This window comes from Symphalangus syndactylus, chromosome 5 (assembly GCF_028878055.3).
Source record: "Symphalangus syndactylus isolate Jambi chromosome 5, NHGRI_mSymSyn1-v2.1_pri, whole genome shotgun sequence".
Lineage (NCBI taxonomy): Eukaryota > Metazoa > Chordata > Mammalia > Primates > Hylobatidae > Symphalangus > Symphalangus syndactylus.
In genome coordinates this window covers 7,266,864-7,294,842 of record NC_072427.2, presented here as the reverse complement: position 1 = coordinate 7,294,842, position 27,979 = coordinate 7,266,864, and the positions used below count along the sequence as shown (strand labels likewise).

General features: G+C 38.8%; 1 protein-coding gene across 7 annotated transcripts in view; it reads right to left on the bottom strand.

The window, feature by feature from the left end:
• The window catches only part of TTC23 (tetratricopeptide repeat domain 23), a 113,882-nt gene that overhangs the window by 49,929 nt on the left and 35,974 nt on the right, over nucleotides 1-27,979 (bottom strand). For all 7 annotated transcript variants that reach the window (XM_063640066.1, XM_063640068.1, XM_055277106.2 and 4 more), the window contains exon 6: nucleotides 14,416-14,593. In XM_063640066.1, the coding sequence (XP_063496136.1) occupies nucleotides 14,416-14,593 (178 nt within the window). The remainder of the gene's footprint in view (nucleotides 1-14,415; nucleotides 14,594-27,979) is intronic.

The window sequence follows — 27,979 nt, the reverse complement described above, 5'->3', positions numbered from 1 at the left end:
CATTACACTTTGCAAGTCAAAATACCCCAAATTTGGGAACTCTTAGAGTGGCAGAGCTACCCTGGAAACTGAAAAGAGGGATATGCAATTCAAGTGAGAGATGGGAAAAAGCAACCCAAGCTAGCACTGTTATGGGTGTGTTAATTTATACACACCCATAAACATACTCTCACTCACATAAGTAGAACCCTGTGATTTTTCTTTTGGATAGGAAAATAAGGTTTTATTGCCAAAATCTGCCATGAGGAGTTTCAGAAACAGTCACATTTGCATGGTTTTCTTCCGGACCCCTGCAGCAGAGGAAGGGATGAGGTAGATGACGGCTCTTTCATCAGTCCCTAGGACTGCTGCCTTCCTTGTGCTGGCTGTCCAGGACTTGGTTTATTTTTCTTCATTTTAATGAGTTAATCACTAAAATGCTTTGGAACTTTTCTGTATTTTACAGGAAATAAAAGGTCTTTTCTCTCTGGGTATTTCTGTCACTCCAAAGGAATGAAGGGTGAAAAACAACAGGGAAAAATAACAAAACCTCTTTGTGTATACTTAATAAATGGCTTTTATACATGGGTCCCTTTTGAGGGCTGTGGCCTTACTGCACCTTTCTGTATCTTAGGTAAATCTCCTAAAAGAAAGAGAAGGATTGAAAAATGTTTAATAATTACTGTTAAGAAATAAAAGTAGCGTATACTTGCAGAAGGCCTAATAGTTCACAAAGCACTTTCCATTTTGAACCTTTGAGTAGTTCTATGAAGTGGATGGAATATTTTGTAGGTTATTTTTTTTAAGGAGCTAAATGACTTGCCTACAATCAAACAGCTGATAAACAGAATAGTCTGAATTCCAACCCAGATTTTTTGACTTCAAATTCAATATTATTCTCATTTCACCAAGGTATTTCTTTAATAATCTCCAGTTAGTTTAAAAACACTCTCTAATCTTTTTTAACCTCAAGAGTAAACAACAGCAAAAGTCGCCTATCAAACTTTATAAGTATTATAAAAATGAGTGAATTCCACTATAACCTGGATACAGGGAAATCCTTCTAACTTAGGGTCACAGGAAAGGTTGAAAATTTGAACACATTTAGAAAACTTGTGTGGCAAAAAGCAGAAATAGCACTAATAAATGAGTTCAGTAAGGTTGCAGGATACAAGATAAACATAAAAAATCATATATTTCTATACATGAATAATCAGAAAATGAAATTTTAAAAGTTTCCATTTGTAATAGCATGAAAAATAATAAAATACTTAGGAATAAATTTACCCAAAGAAGTACGAAGCTTATACTCTAAAAACTACAAAACATGGTTGAATGACATGAAAGAAGAGCAAGTAAATAGATATCCCATGTTCAATGATTCAAAGACTTAATATTGTTAAGACGTCAATACTTCCCAAATTGTGATACAGATTCAATGTAATCCCTACCAAAATCCTGGTGTTTTTTTGTTTTGTTTTCTTTTTTGCAGAAATTGACAAGCTGATCCTAAAATTCACATAAAAATTCAAGGGATCCAGAATAGCCAAAAGAATCTTAAAAAGAAGAACAAAGTTAGAGATTCACACTGATTTCAAAACCTACAACAAAACAACACTAATTAAGACAATGTGATACTGGCATAAGGATAAACATATAGATCAATGGAACAGAATTGAGAATCTAGAAATAAACCCTTACATTCATGGCCAATTCATTTTGACATGGGTCCCAAGATAATTTGATGGTGAAAGGATAGTCGTTTCAATAAATAGTGATAGGACAATTGGATAGCCATATCCCCCTCTACCCCCCCAAAAAAGGAAGTTGGACCCCTATACCTCACACTATATATAAATATTAACTCAAAATGAATCAAAGACCCATGTGTAAGAGCTAAAAATTATAAAAACTCTTAGAAGAAAACACAGATGTAAGCCTTCATGACCTTGGATTAGGGAATGATTTCTGAGATGTGATGCCAAAAGCACAAGCAAAACAAAAAAACAAAACAAAACAAAACAAAAAAAAACCAGACAAGTTGGACAATCAAAGTGAAAAACTTTCATTCTTCAAAGGACACTATCGAGAAAGTCAAAAGACAACCTACAGATTGGACAACACCTCACAGATAAGGTTCTAGTATCTAGTATCCAGAATATGTAAATAACTATTATCAGTCAACAATAAAAAGCCAAATAACCCTATTAAAAATGTCCAAAGATTTTCAATAGACATTTCTCCCATGAAGATATACAAATGGCCAATAAGCCTATGAAAAGATGTGCTACATCATTAGTCATTAGGGAAATTCAAATAAAAAGCCACAATGAGGTATCACTTCATACTTAACTGAAATTTAAAAAGACAGACAGTAAGAAGTGTTGGTGAGGATGTGGAGATATTGGAACTTTCATAAATTGTTGGTGGGAATGTAAAATAGTGAGGCTGCTTTGGAAAATAGCACAGTAGTTCCTTGGAAAGTTAAATATAGAGTTACCATATGATTCAAAAATTCCACTTGTAGCCTTATACCCAAGAGAAATAAAAACAAACGTCTGTACAAAAAAATTGTACATGAATGTTCACAGCAGTATTATTCATAATAGCCCCAAACTGGAAGCAACCCAAATGTCCATCTACAGATCAATGGATAAAAAAATGAGGTGAATCTGTATAATGGAATATTATTCCACCATGAAAAGGAATGAAGAACTGATACATGCTAAACATGGATGAATCTTGAACACATTACGCTAAATGAAAGAAGTCAGACACAAAAGACCACATACTGTATGATTCTGTTTATATGCAATATCTAGAATAGAAAAATCCATAGAGATAGAAAGTAAATTGGTGGTTGCCAAGAGATGGGGGAAGAGGGAGGAATGACTGCCAATGGGTATGGAATTTCTTGAAAATACTCTGGAATTAGATAGCAGTAATGGTTACAAAACTGTGAATATAATAAAACCACTACATTGTACACTTTAAATGGGTAAATTTTGTGGTATACAAATTTTCTCAAAAAACACTATGAACTAAATTTTAAAGAATAAATTGGGTGAAGATATTTACAACATATGTCGTAAATAAAGGGGCAATATGTATAAGATATGAAGGATTTCTAGCAGTTAAGAAAACTGGACCAAAGCTTCTATTTAAAAATAGTGAAATGATAGGAATATTTCACAAAAAAGACAATTGACAAAAAATATATGAAAGTCACTTAAACATATGAAAAGGTGTTCAACTCCTTTTTAAAAAATATAAATGCAAATTAAAACTATCCTGAGATGTCATTTCTCACTCATTAGATTGGAATTAACTCAAAAGCCTGACAATGTACTTTGTTGAAACAGGTTGTGGAGAAACTGGCACTATCATACATTGCTAATGGAAATACAAATGATACAAGCTTAATTAAAAGGCAATCTAGCAATGTAGTAGTAGAATTCCAATAAGACAAACTTACCAATTAAGTTTTGTAGTAAATAAAACTACCAATATATACTCCCTTCAACCTACTGGTCCCATGCCTAGGAATTTTCTCTGAAGATACAACTCCAACAATACAAAAATAATTTCAAAATATTGAAACCTATTTAAATGCCCCAAAGTGGAAACTATTTGGAAAAAACCCATAGTACATACATAAAATGTATTATTATACATCTCTACAAGTAAGGGAGATTTCTGTGAACTGCTATAAAGTTCATAGTATGAAGGTTTCCAGATATACTGTTATGTGAAAAGAGCAAACATACTAATAACAAATAAATAACTTGGTAGGGAAAAAGAGGGACATTCCTAACAGCAGAATGCCAACTGATAAGTGTGAATAAAATGGTAGAACGGAAAATAATTATTTTACAACCATCACAGTTATGACTGGTTCGGGAAAGATTCATCAATAGATGTGTTAAACCCAGAGGGAAAATTTATGTGAGGAGCAAGATATTTACATAATCTTAAAATGTGTCTTTAAAGATGCTTATTAGCTGCAAGGGGAAAATAGTTACTATACAGAGAAGAAACTGTACATCACCAAGAATGGGTGATAAAAATTAATATCACCAGAAAAGGACAGATGGATTTCATGTGCCTCCAAATGAAATATCACAAGAAGGTACAATATCCTTTTGTAGTATTCTAGCTCGGCATGCATCACTCATGAGGAAACATTAGACAAACCCAAACTAAGGAACAGTTTATAAAACAGCTGACTTACATTCTTCAAAAATTTCAATGTCATAAGAGACAGACTGAGTGAGAAACTATTCTAGATTAAAGCAGAGAAGAGCCATGACAACTAAATGTAATACATGATCCTGGAGTGGATCTTGCGTTGGAGGAAAAAGAACTGCCATAAAGGACCTAACTGGGGCAATGGACAAAATGGAATATGCCCAATGTTCAAACTTCCCTGAAGAGCCAGGAGTAGTGGTTCATGCCTGTAATCCCAGCGCTTTGGGAGGCTGAAGTGGGTGGATTGCTTGAGCCCAGGAGTTTGAAACCAGCCTGGGTAACATGGCGAAACCCCGTCTCTACAAAAAAAAATATATAAAAATTAGCTGGGTGTGGCAGTGCATGCCTATAGTCCCAGTTACTTAAAGGGCTGAAGCGGGAGGATTGCTTGACCTGCGAGGGCGAGGCTGCAGTGAGCTGTATTTGCACTACTACACTCCAGCCTGGGTGACAAAGCAAGACCTGTCTAAAAGATAAAGAAAGAAATAAAATTCCTGGCTTTGATAGCTGTATTGTGGTTACATAAGAAAATATTCTTTTTTTTTTTTTTTTTTTTTTTTTTAGATGGAGTCTTGCTCTGTTGCCCAGGCTGGAGTGCAGTGGCGTGATCTTGGCTCACTGCAACCTCCACCTCCTGGGTTCAAGCGATTCTCCTGCCTCAGCCTCCCAAGTAGCTGGAATTACAGGTGTGCACCACCACGCCTGGCTAATTTCCTTGTTCTTATAAAACATACACTGAAGTATTCAGGGATAAAAAGACATGATATATTGAACATATCTTCAAGTGATTAAAAATATAAACAATTATCTCTGAGTATATGTGTCTGTATATATATGTGTGTATGTTTGTATGTATGTCTATATAGATAAATAGAGAAAACAAATGTGGCAAAATACGTTACAATGGTGGTGAATCAGGGTGCCACAAATGAAAGGCACTACATAACTCACTTCCCATTCCCAAAGTGCTAAGGACTCCTGAGAGTGACAAGACCTACATGCCGCATGCATATTTGAATTCTTTTGCTGATTCCTACTTTTAGACATTTATATTTCTTTTTATTTTTTTTTGAGACAGGGTGAAGTGCAGTGGCGTCCAGGTTGGAGTGCAGTGATGCAATCTTGGCTCACTCTAGCCTCGGCCTCCCAGGCACAAGCGATCCTCCCACCTCAGCCACCCACCCGAGTAGCTGGGACTACAGGTGTGCGTCATCACGTGTGGCTAATTTTTGTATTTTTTTTTGTAGAGACAAGGTTTTGCCATGTTGCCCAGGCTGGTCTTGAACTTCTGAGCTCAAGCGATCCGCCTGCCTTGGCCTTCCAAAGTGCTGAGATTACAGGCATGAGCTACCGCGCCTGGTCTACATTTCTTTCCCTAAGCTAAACTGTGGCCTGGGGACACTAGTATCTCACAGACTCATTAGATCTACTCTTGATTCATAATCCAAATTGGCATACTTAATGCACTATAAAGCCATAAGTAAATGTGTTTGATTTCAACTTAATACCTTTCAATTTTATTTAACCACAAACACTTTTTTCTAGGAAGACCTATGAACTCTCATGATATGCTAGTACCCTATGGAACACAGTGTGGGGAATGCTTCTCTAAACCAAACTCAGATCTATGAATGCATACTGTTGGTGTTGGCTCTTGGAGGCCATCTTTCAGTTCAATGAATTTTGTCAGGAGAAATGGTCCTTGCTGGATGACTATGTGCATATTATCACTTATATGGTTTGGCTCTGTGTCTTTCCCTGCTGTTCTCGTGATAGTGCGTAAGTCTCACAAGATTTGACGGTATCATAAGGAGTTTCCCTGCCCAATCTCTCTCTTTGCCTGCTGCCATCCACATAAGACGTGACTTGCTCCTCCTTGCCTTCTACCATGATTGTGAGGCTTCCCCAGCCCCGTGGAACTGTCAATCCAATTAAACCTCTTTCTTTTGTAAATTGCCCAGTCTCGGGTATGTCTTTATCAGCAGCATGAAAACGGACTAATACAGCAAATACAGCAGAGAGGGGCACTGCTGAAAAGATACCCAAAAATGTGGAAGTGACTTTGGAACTGGGTAACTGGCAGAGGTTGGAATGGTTTGGAGGGCTCAGAAGACAGGAAAATGTGGGAAAGTTTGGAACTTCCTAGATACTTGTTGAATGGCTTTGACCAAAAGCCTGATAGCGATATGGACAATACGGTCCAGGCTGAGGTGGTCTCAGATGGAGATGAGGAACTTGTTGGGAACTGGAGCAAAGGTGAATCTTGTTATGTTTTAGCAAACAGACTGGCAGCATTTTACCCCTGTCCTAGAGATCTGTGGAACTTTGAACTTGAGAGAGATGATTTAGGGTATCTGGTGGAAGAAATTTCTAAGCAGCAAAGCATTCAAGATGTGACTTGGGTGCTGTTAAAGGCATTCAGTTTCAAAAGGGAAAGACAGCAAAAATGTTTGGAAAATTTGCAGCCTGACAATGCAATAGAAAGGAAAATCCCATTTTCTGAGGAGAAATTCAAGCCAGCTGCAGGTAATGAGTGAATTTTCATCACCAAGACAATGGGGAAAATGTCTCCAGGGCATGTCAGAGACCTTTGTAGCAGTCCCTCCCATCACAGGCCTGGAGGCTTAGGAGGAAAAAGTGGTTTCACAGGCTGGGCCCAGGGTCCGCATGCTGTGTGTAGCCTAGGAACTTGATGCCCTGTGTCCCAGCTGCTCCAGCCTTGGCTGAAAGGGGCCAACATAGAGCTTGGGCTGTGGCTTCAGAGGGTGCAAGCCTGAAGCCTTGGCAGCTTCCACATGGTGTTGAGCCTGTGAATGCACCAAAGTCATGAATTGAGGTTTGGGAACCTCCGCTTAGATTTCAGCAGATGTATGGAAATGCCTGGATGCCCAAGCAGAAGTTTACTGTAGGGGTGGGGTCCTCATGAAGAACTTCTGCTAGGGCAGTACAGAAGGGAAATGTGGGGTGGGAGCCACCACACAGGGTCCCTCCTGGGACACTGCCTAGTGGAGCTGTGAGAAGAGGGCCACCGTCCATCAGACCCCAGAATAGTAGATCCATTGACAGTTTGCACCGTGTGCCTGGAAAAGCTGCAGACACTCATCGTCAATGTGTGAAGGCAGCTGGGAGGGAGGCTGTACCCTGCAAAGCCACAGGCGTGGAGCTGCCCAAGACTATGGGAACCTACTTCTTGCATCAGCATGACCTGGATGTGAGACATGAAGTCACAGGAGATCATTTTGGAGCCTTAAGATTTCACTGCCCTGTTGGATTTCAGACTTGCATAGGGTTTGTAGCCCCTTTGTTTTGGCCAATTTCTCCCATTTGGAATGGCTGTACTTACCTAATACCTGTACCCACCTTGTATCTAGAAACCACTTGCTTTTTACTTTACAGGCTCATAGGCAGACGGGACTTGCCTTGTCTCTGATAAGACTTTGGACCATGGACTTCTGAGTTAATGATGAAATGAGGTGAGACTTTGGAGGACTGTTGGGAAGGCATGATTGGTTTTGAAATGTGAAGATATTAGATTTTGGAGAGGCTGGGGGCAGAATGATATGGTTTGGCTCTGTGACCCCACCCAAATCTCATCTTGTAGTTCCGATAATTCCCACATGTTGTGGGAGGGATCTGGTGGGAGATAACTGAATCATGGGGGTAGGTCTTTCCCATGCTGCTCTAGTGATAGTGAGTAAGTCTCATGAGATCTGACAGGATCATAAGGGGGAGTTTCCCTGACCAATCTGTTTGCCTGCTGCCATCCACATATGACATGACTTGCTCCTCCTTGCCTTCTGCCATGATTGTGAGACTTCCCAGTCATATGGAACTGTCAGTCCAATTAAACCTCTTTCTTTTGTAAGTTGCCCAGTCTTGGGTATGTCTTTATCAGCAGCGTGACAATGGACTAATACAATCACTGATGTCTTTCCATGAACTTAAGAAACTGGTAGCTGAGACCTTTTTTTTGAATTTTTGAAAGTTTTAAAGTTTGTGCTGGGCACAGTGGCTCACATCTATAATCCCAGAACTTTGGGAGGCTAAGGCGGTCATATCACTTGAGGTCAAGAGTTCAAGACCAGCCTGGCTAACATGGTGAAACCCCATCTCTACTCAAAGATACAAAAATTAGTTGGGTGTGGTGGTGGGTGCCTGTAATCCCAGCTACTCGGGAGGCTGACGCAGGAGAATTACTTGAACCTGGGAGGTGGAGGTTGCAGTGAGCTGAGATCGTGCCACTGCACTCTAGCCTGGGTGGCAAGAGCAAGACTCTATCTCAAAAAAAGAGAAAGTTTTAAAGTTTGAAACTTTTATTAAAGTTTTGAACTTTAGAAACTGATAGCTGAGACATTGAGGATAGATCTGGATTTAGTCATGAAAAATTTAGAGAACAACTTTTAGAAATTGGATAGGAAGACTCAGTGTTGTCAAGATGTGAATTCTTCCCAATTTGATATCCAGATTCAATGCAATGCTAATAAAAATCCCAGGAACTTATTTTGTGGATATTGACAAACTGATTCTGAAGTTTGTATGGAGAGGCAAAAGATCCAGAATAGCCAATGAAATATGGAAGGAAAAGAACAAAATTGGAGGACTGATACTACCCAACTTGAAGACTTACAATAAAGCTACAGTAATTAAGACAGTGTGGCAGTGGCAAAAGAAGAGACAAAGAGATCACGGAACAGAATAGAGAGCCCAGAAATAGGCCCACATAAATATAGTCCGCTGATCTTTGGCAAAGGAGCAAAGGCAATACAATGAACAAAAGATAGTTATTTCAACAAACTGTGCTGGAAAAATAGTACATTCACGTGCAAAAAAAAAAAAAAAAGAATTCAGACACAGACCTTATACCCTTCACAAAAATTGACTAAAAATGTGTTATAGACCTAAATGTAAAATAAAAACTAGCTGGGCGCAGTGGCTCACACCTATAATCCCAGCACTTTGGGAGGCCGAGGTAGGCGGATCACCTGAGGTCGGGAGGTCAAGACCAGCCTGACCAACATGGAGAAACCCCGTCTCTACTAAAAATACAAAATGAGCCGGGCGTGGTGGCACATGCCTGTAATCCCAGCTACTAGGGAGGCTAAGGCAGGACAATTGCTTGAATCTGGGAGGCGGAGGTTGGTGAGATGAGATTGTACCATTGCACTCTGGCCTGGGCAACAAGAGCAAAACTCCATCTCAAAACAAAAAACAAAAACAAAAACAAAACAAAACAACACTGCAAAACTATAAAACTCATAGAACATGACACAGGAGAAAATCTAGATGACCTTGGACTTGGTGATGACTTTTTAGATATATCACCAAAGGCACAATCCATGAATGACAGAAATGATAAGCTGGATTTCATTAAAATTAAAAATTTCTGCTCTGCAAAAGACATTGTCAAGAGAATTAAAAGAAAAGCCGCAGACTGGTAGAAAATCTTACAAAAGACATATTGAATTAAGGACTGTTGTCCAAAATATACAAAGAACTCTTAAAAATTCAACAATAAGAAAATAAACAAATTGATTTTAAAAATGGGCCAGTAACTTTGACACCTCACCAAAGAAGATACACAGATGACAAGCCCATGGAAAGATGCCCCATGTCATATATCACCAGGGAAATACAAATTAAAAGAACCATGAGATACCACTACACACCTATTAGACTGGCCTAAATCCAGAACGCTGAAAACATCAAGTACTGGCTCGGATACTTGATGGATATGAAGGATATGGAGTGACAGAAACTCTCGTTCATTGCTGGTGGAAATGTAAATGGTATAGCCATTTTGGAAGGCAGTTTGGTGGTTTCTTACAAAACTAGTGGTTGCCAGAGTTTAGGGGGAAGGAGAGCTGGATAGGCAGAGCATGGAGGATTTTTAGGGCAGTGAAGCCACTCTGTGTGATACTGCAATGGTAAATACATGATGTTATAAGTTTGTGCAAACCCACAGAATGTACAACGCCAAGAGTGAACCTGAATGTCAACTATGGACTTTAGGTGATAATGATGTGTCAATGTAGGCTGATCAGTTATAACAAATGTATGACTCTGGTGAGGGAGGCTACGCATGGTGGGGGGCAGGGGCTATATCTTTGTACGTGCCACTCAATTTTGCTGTGAACCTAAAACTGCTAAAAAAAAAAAAAGCCTATTAAAAAGTTTGTTGGGAGGCTGAGGGGGATCTTCAGGAGTTAGAGATCAGCCTGGCCAACATGGTGTAACCCCGTCTCTACTAAAAATACAAAATAGCGGGGCATGGTGGTGCACGCCTGTAATCCCAGCTACTCGGGAGGCTGAGGCAGGAGAATCCCTTGAACCCAGGAGGCAAAGGCTGCAGTGAGCCGAGATCGCACCACTGCGCTCCAGCCCAGGTGACAGAGCCAGACTCTGTCTCAAAAACAAACAAACAAACAAAAGTTTGAGAGATATGGGTTAAGATAAAAAATTAAAGTAAATTTAAGACTCTATTCTGTAAAATGACAGTAAAATAATGTAAAAAGCTGGCATGGTTTTTACAAAACTGCTTCATTTAAGAACAAACAAAGAAAAAACTGCTGGTGGCAAGGTACATCAAAAACAGTTCTGTGGCAGAATGTTAGTATGAATCCATATGAACTTCCTCCTACTAGTTTAATTTCTGGACATTTACCCCTGGAAATAATTCAAGAAACTATGAAAGGTTTTTGTATAAGAATATTTACAGTTATTGATACTAACGAAAATTGTAAACCCGCCAGTGTTCCTATGCTAAGTAAATGTTGCCGTGAGCAACACAGTGACCTAGGCCAGAAAGCTGGTGTAAAGCTGGACTCCTCGAGATGTGCACAACCCCTAGGCCTGTCATGTCTACTCCACACATATCTCTCAGATCTGTCCATGCTTCTCCATTTTCACCAGCACCACCTGAGTATGGGCTGTCTCACCCCTAACCGGAACTGCTGCAGTCATCATCTCTGAGTTATCCCCCTGCTTATCTCACCACCATCCAGTCCATTCTACATACCAGAGTGGTCCCTCCAGAACGATAATCTGATGATGCCAATCTCCCTGCCTGAAAACCTTCATCTGCCCTTAGGAGGAAGCTCAAATTCCTCAACACGACTTTTAACACCTACCTAAAAGATACCCATCTACTGCCTTTGCCATTCCCACTGCCGAAGCAGAGGGAGCTTCCTATAGCTTCCTGAATGTGTCAAGCGTCTAACCTTCAGACCTTACCATGTGCTCTGCCCTCTTACCTAGGCTTGTCTTCCCCCAAAAGCATCTCAGTACTTTTGGTAACTGCCAACTACACTTACTATTTTTGCTCCCTCACATCTCACCTGCTTATATAATCTGGTTTCTGTTCTTTTTTTTTTTGTTTGGAGATGGAGTATCGCTCTGTTGCCCAGGCTGGAGTGCAGTGGCACAATCTCGGCTCACTGCAAGCTCCGCCTCCCAGGCTCACGCTATTCTCCTGCGTCAGCCTCCCGAGTAGCTGAGACTACAGGCGCCCACAACCATGCCCGGCTAATTTTTTGTGTTTTTAATAGAGATGGGTTTCACTGTGTTAGCCAGGATGGTCTTGATCTCCTGACCTTGTGATCCACCCGCCTTGGCCTCCCAAAGTGCTGGGATTACAGGTGTGAGCCACTGCACCCGGCCTGATTTCTGTTCTTACCATCACCCCAGTATTCACCTCAACAAAGTCATCAATGAAAGAAAAATAAAAGAAAAATAACATAAAAGGAAACGAAAGAGAAAATTAAAAACATCCATATTTAGCACTATGTATCAGGCACTGTGCTAAGCTCTTTACAAACTTATTCATCCTCTCTGGAATTCCATGTCCTCCAAAACAGTGAAAGGTATCAAAAAAGGGAGGGAGGCCAGGCACAGTGGCTCATGTCTGTAATCCCAGCACTTTGGGAGGCCAAGGTGGGCAGATCACTTGAGGTCAGGAGTTCGAGACCAGCCTGGCCAACATGGTAAAACATCGTCTCTACTAAAAATACAAAAATTAGCTAGGCATGGTGGCGGGCGCCTGTAATCCCAGCTACTCGGGAGGCTGAGGCAGAAGAATTGCTTGAATCCAGGAGGTGGAGGTTGCAGTGAGCCCAGATCGTGCCACTGCACTCCAGACTGGGCAACAGAGCAAGACTCTGCTCAAAAAAAAAAAAAAAAAGAAAAGAAAAAAGAAAGGGACAGAGTACACCACTTTCATTTTTCCTTTTCCTCCTGTTTTCCTGGCAGTCTTTCTCTGTTTCATTTGCTAGGTAATCCTTCTTTACTTCAGCCATGAATACTGAAATTCCTCAAGAATCTGTCATCAGTTCTTTTCTCCCTCCATCAACTCTCCCTGGGTGATCTCATCCTCTCCCAGGGCAATCACTACGTGTAAATGGATAACTTTCTGACCTACATTTGAGCATCAGCCCCGATTATCTAACTGCCTATTGTCATTTCCACTTGTACGCCTCACAGGCATCTCAGACTCATCATCTGAAACACAGCTTACCATCTCTCCATCACCCAGTCACACACCAGTTCCCTGGTAGAAATGGCACAAACATCTACTCAGCAGTCCAGGCCAGAAACCTGGGAGTCATCTATAACTCTTCCCTTCCTTCTTTCCCCCACATCCAATCAATCTCCATGTCCTATCAATTCTGCCTCCTAAATCTTTCCTACATCCATCGACTTCTCTTCATCCCCACTATCTTCATCCTAGTTTAAGCTACCAACATTCTCAGCTTTGGCTACCTCAATAGCTTCTTAAGTGATCTAGTTCTAGGGTTGGCACAACCTCCCCAATCCATTCTCTACAAATCAGCCAGAACAATCTTTCTTAAGTACTGGTTTTGAATGTGAGCATGCCATTTATTGGGTGTGTACTCCTGGGCATATCACTCAACCTCTCTAATTCTTGGCTTCCTTATCTATAAATGGGAAATAATAATGTGTCACAGGGTGGTAATAATGATTAAAAGAGACAATCCAGATAAAGCGAGAAAAAGGGGCACTCTAATAAACTGTCAGTAGGAGTATAAATTGTCAGACAAATTAAAATAAGAAATATTAATGAAGTACTCTCAGGACCTTGTCACTGTATCTCATTTCAAATAACAAGAATGGATTGGTCTGTATCTTACAACTTTTACAGGAAAAAATTATCAGAAAAACTTTTTAAAAAGTGCCTTTGGCATGATACAATATAAAGACATAAAACTCACTATTATGGTTAATTTTACATGTGAACTTGGCTAGGCTATGGGGCCAGGTTGTTTGGTCAAACGCTAGTCTAGGTGTTGCAGTGAATACACAGTATTTTGTAGATGTGATTAATATTCGCAATCAATTGATTTTAAAGGAGATGACCCTGGATAATATCGGTGGCCCTCATCTAATGAGTTGAAGACCTAGAGTGAAAAACTGAGGTTTCTAGAAGAAATTCAGCTTCAAGACTGCAACATAGAAATCCTGTCTGAGTTTCTCCTGTGGATTCCAGACTTACCAGCCCCTAAATTGCATGGGTCAGTTCCTTAAGAGAGGCCGGACGTGGTGGCTCATGCCTGTAATCCCAGCACTTCGGGAGGCTGAGGCAGGAGGATCACTTGAACCCAGGAGTTTGAAACCAGCCTGGGCAACATGATGAAACCCTGTCTCTCCAAAAAAAAAAAAAAAAATCAAAAACAAAAAAACAAACTCTGTCTCTTTTTCTCTCTCTCTCTCTGTGTGTGTGTGTGTGTGTGTGTGTACATATCCTATTGGTTCTGTTTCTCTGGGGAACCCTGACGGACACACTCACTGAGGAATCTTATAAAGATAAAGTAGAGTTGCAGCTAACAGACATAACTCTAGGTGGCTTCAGGTGAAGACTTTAGAATATAGAAAAAAAGAGTCCTTATCAGTTTGGTAACATACGCTCTAAATAAATATTAAAGGATAAAGAAACCACCTTTAGGGCATCTCAGGCTGTTTGTGGTTTGTGCAACTACTAACAGGGGACAAGTACCAGCACTTGCCCTCATGGCCATCTGATAAGAACACCTTTGTTGAGCATCTACTCTAGGCCAAGTGTTGTCCTTATCTAGAGCAAATGACAAAGCCAGGCATTTTCAGAGCTGCTGTGCCACTTGTGTCTATGAAAAGCATTGGGTCTAGAACAGCTTTGGTAGCCAGGACCTTGTAGCTTACCTGGAGGAAGTGGTTGATGGATACATCGTGGAGTCCCAGGGCTTGCTCTACAATTGCTAATTCTCTCAATATGGGTACACACTCATGACTTTTTTCACCTTTACTGATCTCAACATATTTCAAAGCTGCTTGATAGTGGGACAAAGCTTCTTTTGATTTCTTCTGACCTTGATATACCCTAAAAAAATCAAAGGAATTATTTTATTTAATAATTAAAATAGAAAATACTGAAAATACAGGTGAGTTGGTAGTTGGGATGTGACTCTTTGATCCCTGGTGTCCAGGTTCGTTTCCTTGCTAACTAAGCATTTCCTCTAAGAGCCAGCAGGGCATGGTGGTTAAGAAGATGGGCTCTGGAATCACCATGAAGGTTTAAGTCCTGGCTTCACCACTGACTAGATGTACAACCTTCCAGCCACTCAGTTTCCTCATTTGTGAGTTAAGGATAACAGTGCCCACACTTCACTGGGTTATTATGAAGATTAAATTAATTGATATTCATAAAACACCTAGAATAACCTCTAATACATAGTAAGTGCTATATGGGTAGGTACTGGTTTAAAAACTGTTAAATACTTCACAAAACAATGATAGCAACCATCAAGGAAAGGATGCTGAGATGCTGATAACTGATCTGTTAAGAAATTTTAGAAATTTCCCAATATTGAGGAGGATGTGAAGCACTCTCATTAACTGTTGAGGAGAATATAGTTCGGGCATAAACTTTCCTATATCAAATCATACACATATATGTACACACACACACACATACACACATCCAATTTTGCTAATTCCAATTCTAGGAATTTATCTTGAAGTGATACTCTAGCAGGGCAAGAAGATATATATACAAGAACATTTACCTTAGCATTCTCTATAATGGTGGAAAAGTCCAAAGCACTTAAAACGCACCAATAGGAGACTGTGCAAGCAGGTGACAGTAAGTACATCTATACTGTGGAATGCCATGTAGCCATGAAAATTAGTGCTGATCTGTATTTATTGACACAGAAGTTTACCCATTCTATATACTTCAGTGAAAGGCAGGCTACAAAATATTCTGTATATCATCGCAGGCATGTGAAAACTTTATATCTAATCTGCACGTACACATATGCACAGAAAGATGGCAAAAGCCATTGCTATGTCAGCAATACTTATCTCTAAGCTGTTCGACTGTAATTTTACATTCCTTGTTTGTGCTTTTCTAAATTTCCCAAACTTTCTTCTATGAAAATGTGTTACTTTTATATCATAAAAATGCTAATTTAGAAATTATAAGTAAAGGTGGCAGTGGGAAAATATTTCTATACCTTCTTAGAATAAGAATCTCTCATATAAAAAATGTAACCCTACATGTTTTTCAGCAAACACAACATATATTTAAAAATAATCTTCTCCAGCATATTTGTTAAGACTATTAGGAACCTTTTCTTTCATGGAAAAATTTTATGTGCAAAATTTATAATCCCTCCTATGTTGCCCTCCACTCCAGAACTTTTAATATCAAAAGGCCTTGTGATTCCCAAACTGCCCAAGGGAAAACTAAAAGACTACAAAAAATAGGTATTATTTTCACCTCAACCACTGGGTATTTTTCACACCTATTTTTGCTCTCCAAAGGAATTAACTGATAGAAGTAAAGATACGTTTCGGATCTGTGGTCCAGATGGCCATAGTGGAATAAAATGCTGATTGAACAGCTTATTAATCTGGATACCTTCTATAATTGTGAAGAGGCTTAAAAACTCAGGAAGAGTTCAGGGACTAAGGAGGGCTACAGCTTGTAGAAACTCTAATCTGGGAAGGAAAAAGATTAATAGGCAACCCAGTAATACTGGGCTTCCTTTCTGATGCTGAAGGAGCTTAGAATGTAGGGGGTAATCCTTAGTTTTGTAAATATCATACTTTATATTTGAAGAGAAAGCCCATTAGAACCTTTGGTGATAGAAAGAGTCTCAGAAACATATGGTTGGTAAGAAATCATTTAGCCAAAAACTTAGATTCCGTGGTAGACAAAGCTTAAATAACTAAAAATGGGGGTCAGCAAACTATGGTGTGTGGGCCAAAACTGCTGTTTTTGTAAATAAAGTTTTATTGGCACAATGCCATGCCCATTCGTTTACGTATCATCCATGGCTGCTTTTGAAATATGACAGAGTTCATTGGTTGCCACAGAAACTATACGGCCTACAACATCTGAAATACTTATTATCTGGACTTTTAGGGAAAAAGTTTGCTGACCTCTGGTCTAGAATCTAGAGAAAGTTAAATACTTCCAAAATGATTTCAGATTTTTTTCCACCTAATTTAGCCTAGAGAACTCAGACAATGCCATGGATATTTGAGAGACGGAAAAAAATATTCATCTTTTTCCTGTCTCATGTTCATAAATGATGCAGTGTGCCACTGAAGTAAAGAATGGGTCCTTTGTTTCCCAGACTGCCCGTAAAAGTCACAGAAGAGAAATGAAGGAAGTACAAACGCCAAGATAATTTCATCTGGGCAACTGCTTTTAAAGAAAGCAGTATTTAAAGTTTAGTAATCAAGCTCATAAATGAGCAAAAAAGAAAACAATAACAAGGCTTGTGTTCATTGATATATCAAAAATTCCTTCTTTCCTGAGATAAGTCACTAAAGAAAAATGTGTGGGGGTTTGTTAATAGGTGAAGACCATGGAAAACTTGTAGCCACCTATTAGCTATCTCAGCCAAAAGCACAGCATATCATCCCAAGTTAACACCAGGTCACCTTTTCAGGTCTCAGAAGTCATCCTTCAAATACCTGACTCCCAGAGAAAATGTTATGGAAAAGAACAGAAAATGAGAGGCAGGAAAATCAGTTGTAAGTAAGCAGGAGTAGAAAACCCAAACTGTAGTCCGAGCAGCCTCGTTGACAAAGCTTCGACAAGAACAAGACGTCTCGAACCTTGGTTCTGTCATCCGAACACACTGGTTGTTGTGAGAATTGAATCGGATGTCCGTGAAAGTGCTTTGCAGACAGAAGCATATCACACAGATTACTACTAAATGTCTACACATAATCGTATCTCTTACTCCTTCTCCTCCCAACCTGCACACCATAGGCAACAGCCTCAGTTTGTTCCCATGTTGAAACGCGCTCAATTGTGATCTCAGCCCCACCCCAACACCAACCATATAAGAGTTTGGAAAGTCCAAATAATAGGCAAAATCAAAGAAACTGGTTGGAACTATTGTGTAAATGAGGTGGGCATTTTCTTATCCAACTGAACTTTAAAAAAACAGAATAATGTATTATAAGAATAGATACTCATCACTAAAAGTAAGAACACATAAATAAAAACAAAAGATATATAAAAGGAGATACCATGTACACCAAAGCTCCGAGTGGATTAGAGGACAAATTTTTTAAAAAATTAAATTATTATGGATACATAATAATTGTATATATGTATGGGGTGCATGTAAAATTTTGATAAAAGCACACAAAGTTAATGATGAAATCAGGGTTATAGCATACCCATCACCTCAAGCATTTATCATTTCTTTGTGTTAGGAACATTCCAGTTCCATTCTTTGTTATTTAAAAATATACAATAAAATATTGTTAACTATAGTCAACCTGTTGTACTACCAAACATTTGTCTTATTCCCACTATTCACCTATATTTTTGTACCCAATAGTTTTCCCCTCTTCATCTCCCACTCTCTACTCCCCTTCAAAGCCTGTAGTAACCATCATTCTGCTCTCTATCTCCATGAGTTCAATTTTCCTTTTTTCTTTTTTTTTAATCTTTTTAGCTCCCACATTTGAGTGAAAATGTGGTATTTTCTGTGCCTGGCTTATTTCACTTAACATAATGCCCTCCAGTTCCATCCATTCTGCTGCAATTGACAGGATTTCATCCTTTTTTAATGGCTAAGTAATATTCCATTATGTATATCTACCACATTTTCTTTATCCATTCATCCACTCATTGACACGTTGAATCCTAGGTTGGCCATTGTGAATAGTGCTGCAATAAACATGGGAGTGCAGATATTTCTTTTGATATACTGATTTCCTTTTTGGGGGGTATATACTGAGTAATCAGATGGCTAGATCATATGGTAGTTCTATTGTTAGTTTTCTGAGGAACTTCCACACTATTCTCCATAGTGGCTGTACTAACTTGCATTCCCACTAACAGTGTATGAGTGTCCCCCTTTCTCCACATTCTCACCAGCATCCATTACTGCCTTTTTGATAGAAGGCATTTTAATCGGGGTGTGATATCTCATTGTAGTTTTGATTTGCATTTCTCTGATCATCAGTGATGTTGAGTATTTTTTCATATACTTGTTGGTCATTTGCATGTCTTCTTTTGAGAAATGTCTATTCAGATCTTTTGCTCATTTTAAAATCAGTTTGTCTTTTTCTATTGAGTTGTTTGAACTCCTTATTTATTCTGGTTATTAATCCCTTGACAGATGGGTAATTTGCAAATATTTTCACACATTCTGTGGATTGTTTCTTCACTTTGTTAATTGTTTCCTTTGCTGTGTAGAAGCCTTTTAGTTTGATGTGATCCCATTTGTCCAGTTTTGCTTTGGTTGCCTACGTTTTTGAGGTCTTCCTTAAGAAGTCTTTGCCCAGACCAATTTCCTGGAGTGTTTTCTCAGTATTTTCTTCCAGTAGTTTCAGAGTTTCAGTCTTAGATTTAAGGTTTTTTTTTTTTTTTTAGACAGGTCTTGTTCTGTGACCCGGGCTGGAGTGCAGTGGTGTGAGATCATGGCTCACTGCAGCCTCAACCTCCTGGGCTCAAGTGATTCTCCCACCTTAGGCCCCAGAGTAGCTGGGACTATAGGTGCACAACACCACGCACCTGGCTAATTTTGTTTGTTTGTAAAGATGGAGTTTCACCATGTTGCCCAGGCTGGTCTTGAACTGCTGTGGTCAAGCAATCTTCCTGTCTTGGCCTCCCGAAGTGCTGGGACTACAGGCATGTGCCCCAGTGCCTGGCCATATTTAAGTCTTTCATGAATTTTAATTTGATTTTTGCATATAGCGAGAGCTAGGGGTCTAGTTTCATTCTTATGAATATGGATATCCAGTTTTCCCAGCACCACTTGTTGAAGACACTATCTTTCTCCCAGTGTATGTTCTTGGCACGTTTGTCAAAAATGAGTTGACTATAAATGCACGGATTTATTTCTGGGTTTTCTATTCTGTTCCATTGATCTATGTGTCTATTTTTATGCCAGTGTCATGCTGTTTTGGTGACTATAGATCTGTAGGATAGTATGAAGTCAGGTAATGCGATGCCTCCATCTTTGGTCTTTTTGGTCAGGATTCCTTTGACTCTTTTGGGACTTTCGTGGTTCCATATAAATTGTAGGATTTTTTTTTCTATTTCAATGAAGAACATAATTGGCATTTTGATAATGAGAGTTGATATTTTGGGAATGCATTAAATCTGTAGGTTGCTTTGGGTCATACGCACATTTCAACAATATTGACACTTCCAATCCATGAACATGAAATCTTTTTGCATGTCCTCTTCATTTTCTGTCATCAATGTTTTATAGTTTTCATTGTAGAGATCTTTCACTTCTTTGGTTAAGTTTATTCTTAACTATTTTATCTTATTTGTTGCTAGGGTTTTTTTTTTTTTTGTAGCTATTGTAAATGGGATTACTTTCTTGGTTTTTTTTTTTCAGATTGTTAGCTGTTGGCATATAGAAATGCTACTGATTTTTGTATGTTGATTTTGTATCCTGCAACTTTACTGAATTTGTTGATCAGTTCTCATAGCTTTTTGGTAGAATCTATAGGTTTTTCTGAATGTAAGATCATATCATCTACAAACAAGGATAATTTGAATTCTTCCTTTCTAATTTAGATGTCATTTATTTATTTTTTCTTGCCTAACTTCTTGGGCTAAAGCTCTCTGTACTATGTTGAATAAAAATAGTAAAAGTAGGCAACCTTGTCTTGTCCCAGATCTTAGAGGAAAGGCTTTCAGTTTTTCACTGTTCTGTATGATACTAGTTGTGGGTTTGTCATATATGGCTTTTATTGCGTTGTGGTATGTTCCTTTAGTAAGTTAAGTAAGTTGCTTTAAGTCCTTGTTAAATTTTTATCATGAAGGGATGTTGAATTGTATCAAATGCCTTTTCAGCATCTATTGAAATGATCATATGGTTTTTGTCTTTCATTTTGTTGATATGAGGTATCATATTTACGGATTTGTGTACGTTGAACCATCTTCGCATCCCTGAGATGAATTCCACTTGATCACGATGAATGATCTTTTTAATGTGCAGCTGAATTTGGTTTGAGGTTTTGTATCCATATTCATCAGAGATATTGGCCCATAGTTTTCTTTTTTGATGTGTCTTTGTCTGGTTTTGGTATTGAGACAACGCTGACCTCATAGAATGAGTTTGGAAGTACTGCTTCCTCCTCAATTTTCTGGAACAGTTTATGTAGGATTGATATTATTTCTTCTTAAAATGTGTGGTAGAATTTAGTATTGAAGCCATCAGATCTTGGGCTTTTCTTTGATGGACGACATTCTATCACTGCTTCCATCTTGTTACTTATTGGTTTATTCAGGTTTCTGATTTCTTTATGGTTCAATTGTAACAGGTTTTATGTGTCTAGGAACTTATCCATTTATTCTAGATTTTCCAGTTTATTACATATAGTTGCTCATAATAGTCTCTAATGATTCTTTGAATTTCTGTGGTAGCAGTTGTTTTGTCTCCTTTTTTGTCTCTGATTTGACTTCTTTGGGTCTTCTCTCTGTTTTTCTTAGTCTACTAAAGGTTTGTTGATTTCATTTATCTTTTCAAAAAACAAACTTTTTATTATATTCATCTTTTGAATTTTTTTAGTCTCAATTTTATTTATTTGTGCTTAGATTTTTATTATTTTTTTATCCGAATTTGAGGGTTAGTTTGCTCTTGATTTTCTAGTTCCTTATGACACATTGTTAGGCTGTTTATTCGAAGGTTTTCTACTTTTTGGAGGTAAGCATTTATTGCTATAAACTTCCCTCTTAGTACTGCTTTTGCTGTATTATATATGTTTTGGTATGTTATGTTTCCATTTTCATTTGTTTCAAGAAAATTTTTAATTTCCTTCTTAATTTCTTCATTGCCCCAATGGCTGTTTAGGAGTCCTAAATTTAAAAATAAAAACTTTGATATGTTTGAGAGAAAACATATGGAAAAGTAACCCTGTGTCTTTGAGTAGGGAAGGATTTCTAATATATACACAAATAAGAACAGAAAAGATAGGTAAAATTGATCATATTAAAAATAAAAACTCTTGTGCATCAAAAATCAAGGCAAACTACACATTTGAAGTACATACAATATATGTAAACAGCAAGTAACTTGTTTCCAGAAATATGAAGACTATCTACCAATTTTTAAGAAAAATGCAAATAGCTCAATAGCAAATAAGCAAAACATGTGAACAGATAATTTACAGAACAAGAATTCCAAATGTCTAGCAAACATATAAAAAGACATTTAACTTCCCTATCAGAAAAATTCAATTAAAGAAACCATAAGGGCCGGGTGCAGTGGCTCACGCCTGTAATCCCAGCACTTTGGGGAGGCCGAGGCAGGTGGATCACTTGAGGTCAGGAGTTCGAGACCAGCCTGGCCATGGTGAAACCCCGTCTCTACTAAAAATACAAAAGTTAGCTGGGCCTGGGGGCATGTGCCTGTAATCCCAACTACTCAGGAGGGTGAAGCATGAGAATCGCTTTAACCCGGGAGGTGGAGGATGCAGTGAGCTGAGATCATGCCACTGCACTCCAGCCTGGGTGACAGAGGGAGACTCTGTCTCAAATTAAATAAATAGATAAATAAACCATAAGATATAACTTTGCATCCATGTAATTGAGAACTATAAGAAGCCTGAGGACGGTGAGTAACAAGAATTTACACACCCTGCTGGTGGGAGCATAAATTGTTAGAAAGCGTTTGGTAAATCCAGTAAAATTGAAGATGCAGATGCTTGTCAAGTAAACAATTCCACTCCTGGGAATATACCTCAGAGATAATCCTGCATATGTGCCCAAAGAGACTTATATAAGAATGATCATGCAAGTAGTGTTTATAGTAGTAAAAAATTGGAAACAATTCACATGTTCACCCTCATCAAAATAGACAAATTAGGGAAAAGTCAGACAATTAAACACCATATGGAGGTCTAAAATGAAAAGACTAGAGCTGGATTATATCAATTGGTAGAGATATATCTCAAAAATACAGATGTAATGGGGAAAAAAGGAAGTTACAGAAGGAAACATACATATAAAGTTTTAAAATATGACAAATTTTATATATATATGTACACACACATATATATGCTATACATATACACAGTAAAGGTACAAAAACATTCAGAGGAATGAAAAACACTAAATTTCAGCATAATAACTGCCTATAATGTATGGGAATAAAATGGTATTGGTAAGAATGCATAACAAGCTTCCATTTATCAGAAATAGATTTTGTAAGCTTAGTAGTGTGTATACTATTCTTTACACTACAGAATTTACATAACAATACTACATATATATGTGCCTAAAATGTTTTATTAAAAAGATGAATACAACATGCAATTGCACAAAGAACGAAGCACATCCTACCCCTCACCTCCTGAGGTTGCTGTTGCCGGCTATTTTATGGTCCTGGCACTAACACAGCCAGAAATGGAGGCTATCAAGCTAATGCAACCCACAATAAGCCTTCTGAAGCTCATTATGAGTACACTATTCACATAAAAGAAAAGGCAAAATAGAAAATAAATTAGTTTTGTAATATATTTAATAAAAAAGGAATTGAGAGTACTACATCAAGAAATAACTAAATTATAGTCTTATATCCATCTACAACTTACTTAAAGCATCAGTCAATTTTGGGTAATCTTGTGTGTTTCCATTTTCTCATATGTAATGTTTGAGAGCAATATTTTCTCCTTTCCAGTTCTATCTACCTGCCAGGGATGATTTGAGGATTTATTATCTGGTGTATCCACAATGAACTTGGTAGCTTCAGAAATACACTAGACAGATGAAAAGACAGAAAATTTTGAATAATAGAATGTGGCAGTATGTTAATTTAGCAGGTGCACAACTTAAGCCATGGTGTATTTTATTGAATGAAAGTTTATACACAGTAATTCTACAGAGCACAAGAGGAGACACTATCTCATTGCAGACAAGTTTCAGATCTCACAGGGATGGAGACTCGTTTTAACAAGCAATAAACAAATGCAATTTCTGGTATTACTAAGGCAACAGAGTTTCCTTTTAAAAACTCTAGAATTTGGCAAGAATATTGAGCACCAGTATAAAGGAAAGGCTTTGTGTGAATATCACTGATCAGAATCTGATGAGAAACCAATCCCAAAAGATAACAAATGGGATTTTCCATAGCCAACATGAGAAAAGAGTTACATCTGGGTCTCTTTTTATCACCTGATACATACAGGTAAAGGCTTTGCTCTGCTGAATGCATTGTGGGGTTTCCAGTCTACATCAGTGAATGTAATCTGTGCCATGGTCAGGAGCTTGGAAACTAGCGTTGAATAAGCAGGGCTCTGCTGGGCCACTTTCCAGCTTTATCGCTTCCTGCCTGTGTGACCCTGGAAGTGACCTCACTTCTCTCAGCCTTAGATGCTACATTTGAACATGGGAATACTAACAGTATCCACTACACAGAGAGGACTAAGAATGAAAGGAGATGACATCTGTAAAGCACTTAGCAAAAGCCTGACACAGAAGGTGGTCAGTAATTGGTAGCTAGTGTGGTTTTAAAAAAATCATTATTATTATATTTTTGAGAAGGGGTCTCACTCTGTCACCCAGGTTGGAGTCCAGTGGCATGATCTTTGCTCACTGCAACCTCTGCCTCCCAGTCTCAAGCAGTCCTCCCACCTCAGCCTCTGGAATAGCTGGGACTACAGGTGTGCACTACCATGCCTGGCTAATTTTTTGTATTAGTAATTTTGCATTAGTTGTATTACTTTGAGACAGGGTTTTGCCATGTTGCCCAAGCTGTCTCAAACTCCTGGGCTCAAATGATCCGCCTGCCTTGGCCTCCCAAAGTTCTGGGATTACAGGTGTAAGTCACTGTGCCCTGCCTATTATTTGATATATATTATTATACATTGTGTTATTTATTTAGAGATATATGATTATATATTTGTTACATATTAATACTAACATGTTATTTTAAAACATTATTCTATTATTTAAATCATTATTCTTATATATTTAGGAAAATGTACATTATAAGGGTATAATGTCAGAAAAGGAAAGACAGAAATGCAGTGCTCTAAAACATTAAAGCTTTAGGAGATTCAAGAAATAGAAAGCAGATAAAGTATATGAAAGTAACCTGTGCCATGTGGTTTTTCTTTGGCTTCCCCACATTGAAAAAAATAATTAAAAAAAAAATCAGACTTGTGTAAATTAAGAGCATATCTTCAATCACAGAAATATAGGATTAGGAAGAGTCCCAGAGAAAACAAGCAATTTCTTTCTTTGTTAAGTAAGCAAAAAGTATTCTAGGCACGTAGTGTCCCATAGTAGGGGCTGACAGGAGAAACATGTCTGCTGGAGAAGAGCAGGACGTTCCCAGGGAGCAGGCAAGGGAGAAGCAGGACTTTGAACATATGAGCATTTGTTAGAGCCTTTATGCCCAAAAGAGAGAAGCAGAGAAAATGCAACTTAGACATCAAGGAACCTCAGGTGATGGTAAGAACTAAAAATTTTTTTAAATGCTGAGTCCAGAAAGCAAAAGTTAGATGTAGAAATTTCTGACTGGACCAATTTTGGGAGGACTATGGGATCTAAGAGCAAAGATTATTATTGAAGTATCAAAAATTCCACTGGGAAGCATTTCTGGAGCAGCTTATGGAACTAAGTAGAACCCCATCATCTCAACAAGGTGATGGCAGGTAGATACACACTCTGTTCCCCTTGCCACTTCACTTCTCCATTATCTTCTCCTCCTTCCTAGGAAGTACGAATTAAGGGAGAAACCTTCCCCATCCCCTTTCCTTTTGGAAAACTTGTGTTAGAATAACTTTCCAAATCTCACGACTTCAATGAATCAAGAGAGAGCAAGACAAAGAAACAAAATCAAGCTTAAGGAAATAAGAATATACAGGTTGGGTGTAGTGGCTCATGCCTGTAATCCCAGCACTTTGGGAGGCCGAAGTAGGTGGATCACTTGAGGTCAGGAGTTTGAGACCAGCCTGGTCAACATGGTGAAACGTTGTCTCTACTAAGAATACAAAAATTAGCTGGGCGTGGTGGCACACATCTGTAATCCCAGCTACTCGGGAGGCTGAGGCAGGAGAATCGCTTGAACCTGGGAGGTTGCAGTGAGCCAAGATCACGCCACTGCACTCCAGCCTGGGTGACAGAGTCTCAAAGACAAAAAACAAAAAACAAACAAAAAAAAGAAGTATATACAATTGTCTGATTTTAGCTTAGATGATTCATGAGAGCAAAGAAAACAAAATGTAGCCTTCCCAAGGCATAGGGAAAAAATGCAGAAAAAAATTGCACACCAAGGGCAGTCTTGAAGTACAAAACCTTAATATGTGATATAAGTACCTGATTTAAAATCACCTCTGGGATGAAACAGCAGAAAGGAAAATGTTCAATTAGATCATAATGATAATTATAGCTGCCCTTTTCTTTCTTGCTTGCTGGCTTCTGAGGGTCTCCCATGCACCTAGATGCTTTAAAGTAATATCTTTTTAATCTTCACAGCAACCCCTGGAGGTCTTATTATTCCCACTTCAACAGGAGAGGAGAGTGAGACTCCCAGGAAGCACAAGATCTGCCCAAGTTCTACAGCTGGGAAGTTTGAACAAACACTGATTTGAACCCAGGGCTTCTGACTCCAAAGACTACATTTTTTTTTTTTAATACAGATGGGGTCTCACTATGTTGACCAGGCTGGTCTTGAACTCCCGGCCTCAAGCGATCCTCCCATCTCAGCCTCCCAGTGTTGGGATTACAGGCATGAGCCATCATGCCGGGCCCAGAGCCTACATTGGTAATGACGCCATGGCACACTGCTTAGAAATACCTGGGAGGTGTCTTGTTGATGCTCTGAGGAAATAAAAGTGTTTACTCATTCCTGAGTTAGTTCAGCACAGTCATGCCAGGCAAAGTGTTCGCTGGACATGCTGCGGGAGACTTCAAGGACATGTCAAGCAGTCAGAGAGAGCTGGGGGAAAATCACATGTTCTGGAGCAACAGTCTCAATAGATCATCATCATCCTGCATAGAAAGATAATTTAAAGAGGGATGTGTGTGTGTGTGTGTGTGTGTGTGTGCATGCATGTGCAATGGCATATGCCTGTATATACAAAGACAACTATTTCTCTCTGGGCATCTATAAGTAACCAGGATAGAAAATAATTCTTAACACTGGGGATAAATTTGCCCATTTTTGCAAGTGACTTTCTTTACCAGATTTAAAGAAATATTTAACTGTGCACATAGGAATACATGATTTGGATTCACTCTCCAAAGTTAAGAAACCATTACTGTATGAAGTAGCACCGGAACAGAGGAGAGGAAGAAGAGGAGAAGTTTCAGGCCATAGTTAGGGATGGGAGGCACAGAGCATGAGTCACCCTGCGGCACTTATCTGTCAGCCCAAGGAGAAAGGCACTGGGCTGTTGCGATGGGCACCATAAAAGGACAGGCAGGAGAAGGAAGATGATACACTAAAAGATACCCTTTTAAGAGGGACATAGGACTGAGTGCAGTGGCTCATGCCTGTAATTCTAACACTTTGGGAGGCCGAGACAGGAGGATCACTTGAGCCCAGCCTGGGCAATATAGTACTGAGACCCTGTCTCTACAAAAAAATAAAATTAGCTGGGTGCAGTGGCACGTGCCTGTAGTCCCAGCTACTCAAGAGGCTGAGAGGGCAGGACTGCTCGAGCCCAGGAGGTCAAGGCTGCTGTGAGCTGTCACTGTGAAACTGTACTCCAGCCAGAGCAACAGAGTAAGACCCTATCTCAAAAAAAAAAAAAAAAAAAAAAAAGAGGGACATAAATCCAATGAGCGCGCCTGAGAAATTATCTTGGCCTTCCACTTCCAAGACCTGGCAAAAGAAAAGGCCCTCATGGTTCAAGTGTAACTACAGAAGTGCATAAACCCAAAACACCTTGTTGATTTCTAAAGCAGATCAATTTGGACAAAATACATTTCAATAAGGAAACAAAGAAAAGTAATTGAATGAAAATTATACAGTTTAAACATGCACATTGTGGTGATTATATCAGGGTGAAGAATTAGGATGAAAAGAAGTAGCAAAGTTTGAAACAACTTGGCTAAACACAAAAGTAACTTTGTAGAATAGTCTGGAATATTAACTTAAATTCTTGTTGGCTATTCAGCTTAGATGTGTACAGGGCCCGCCATCTGCTGGCAAGGCTTGGTACTGCTAATTTGGAAAGCACTCAGAGGAGGTGCCAGAGGATCATTTACTCTTTTTCATAGCAACACTGCTCAATATTAAATACGGGTATATTAGTCAGGTCTCAA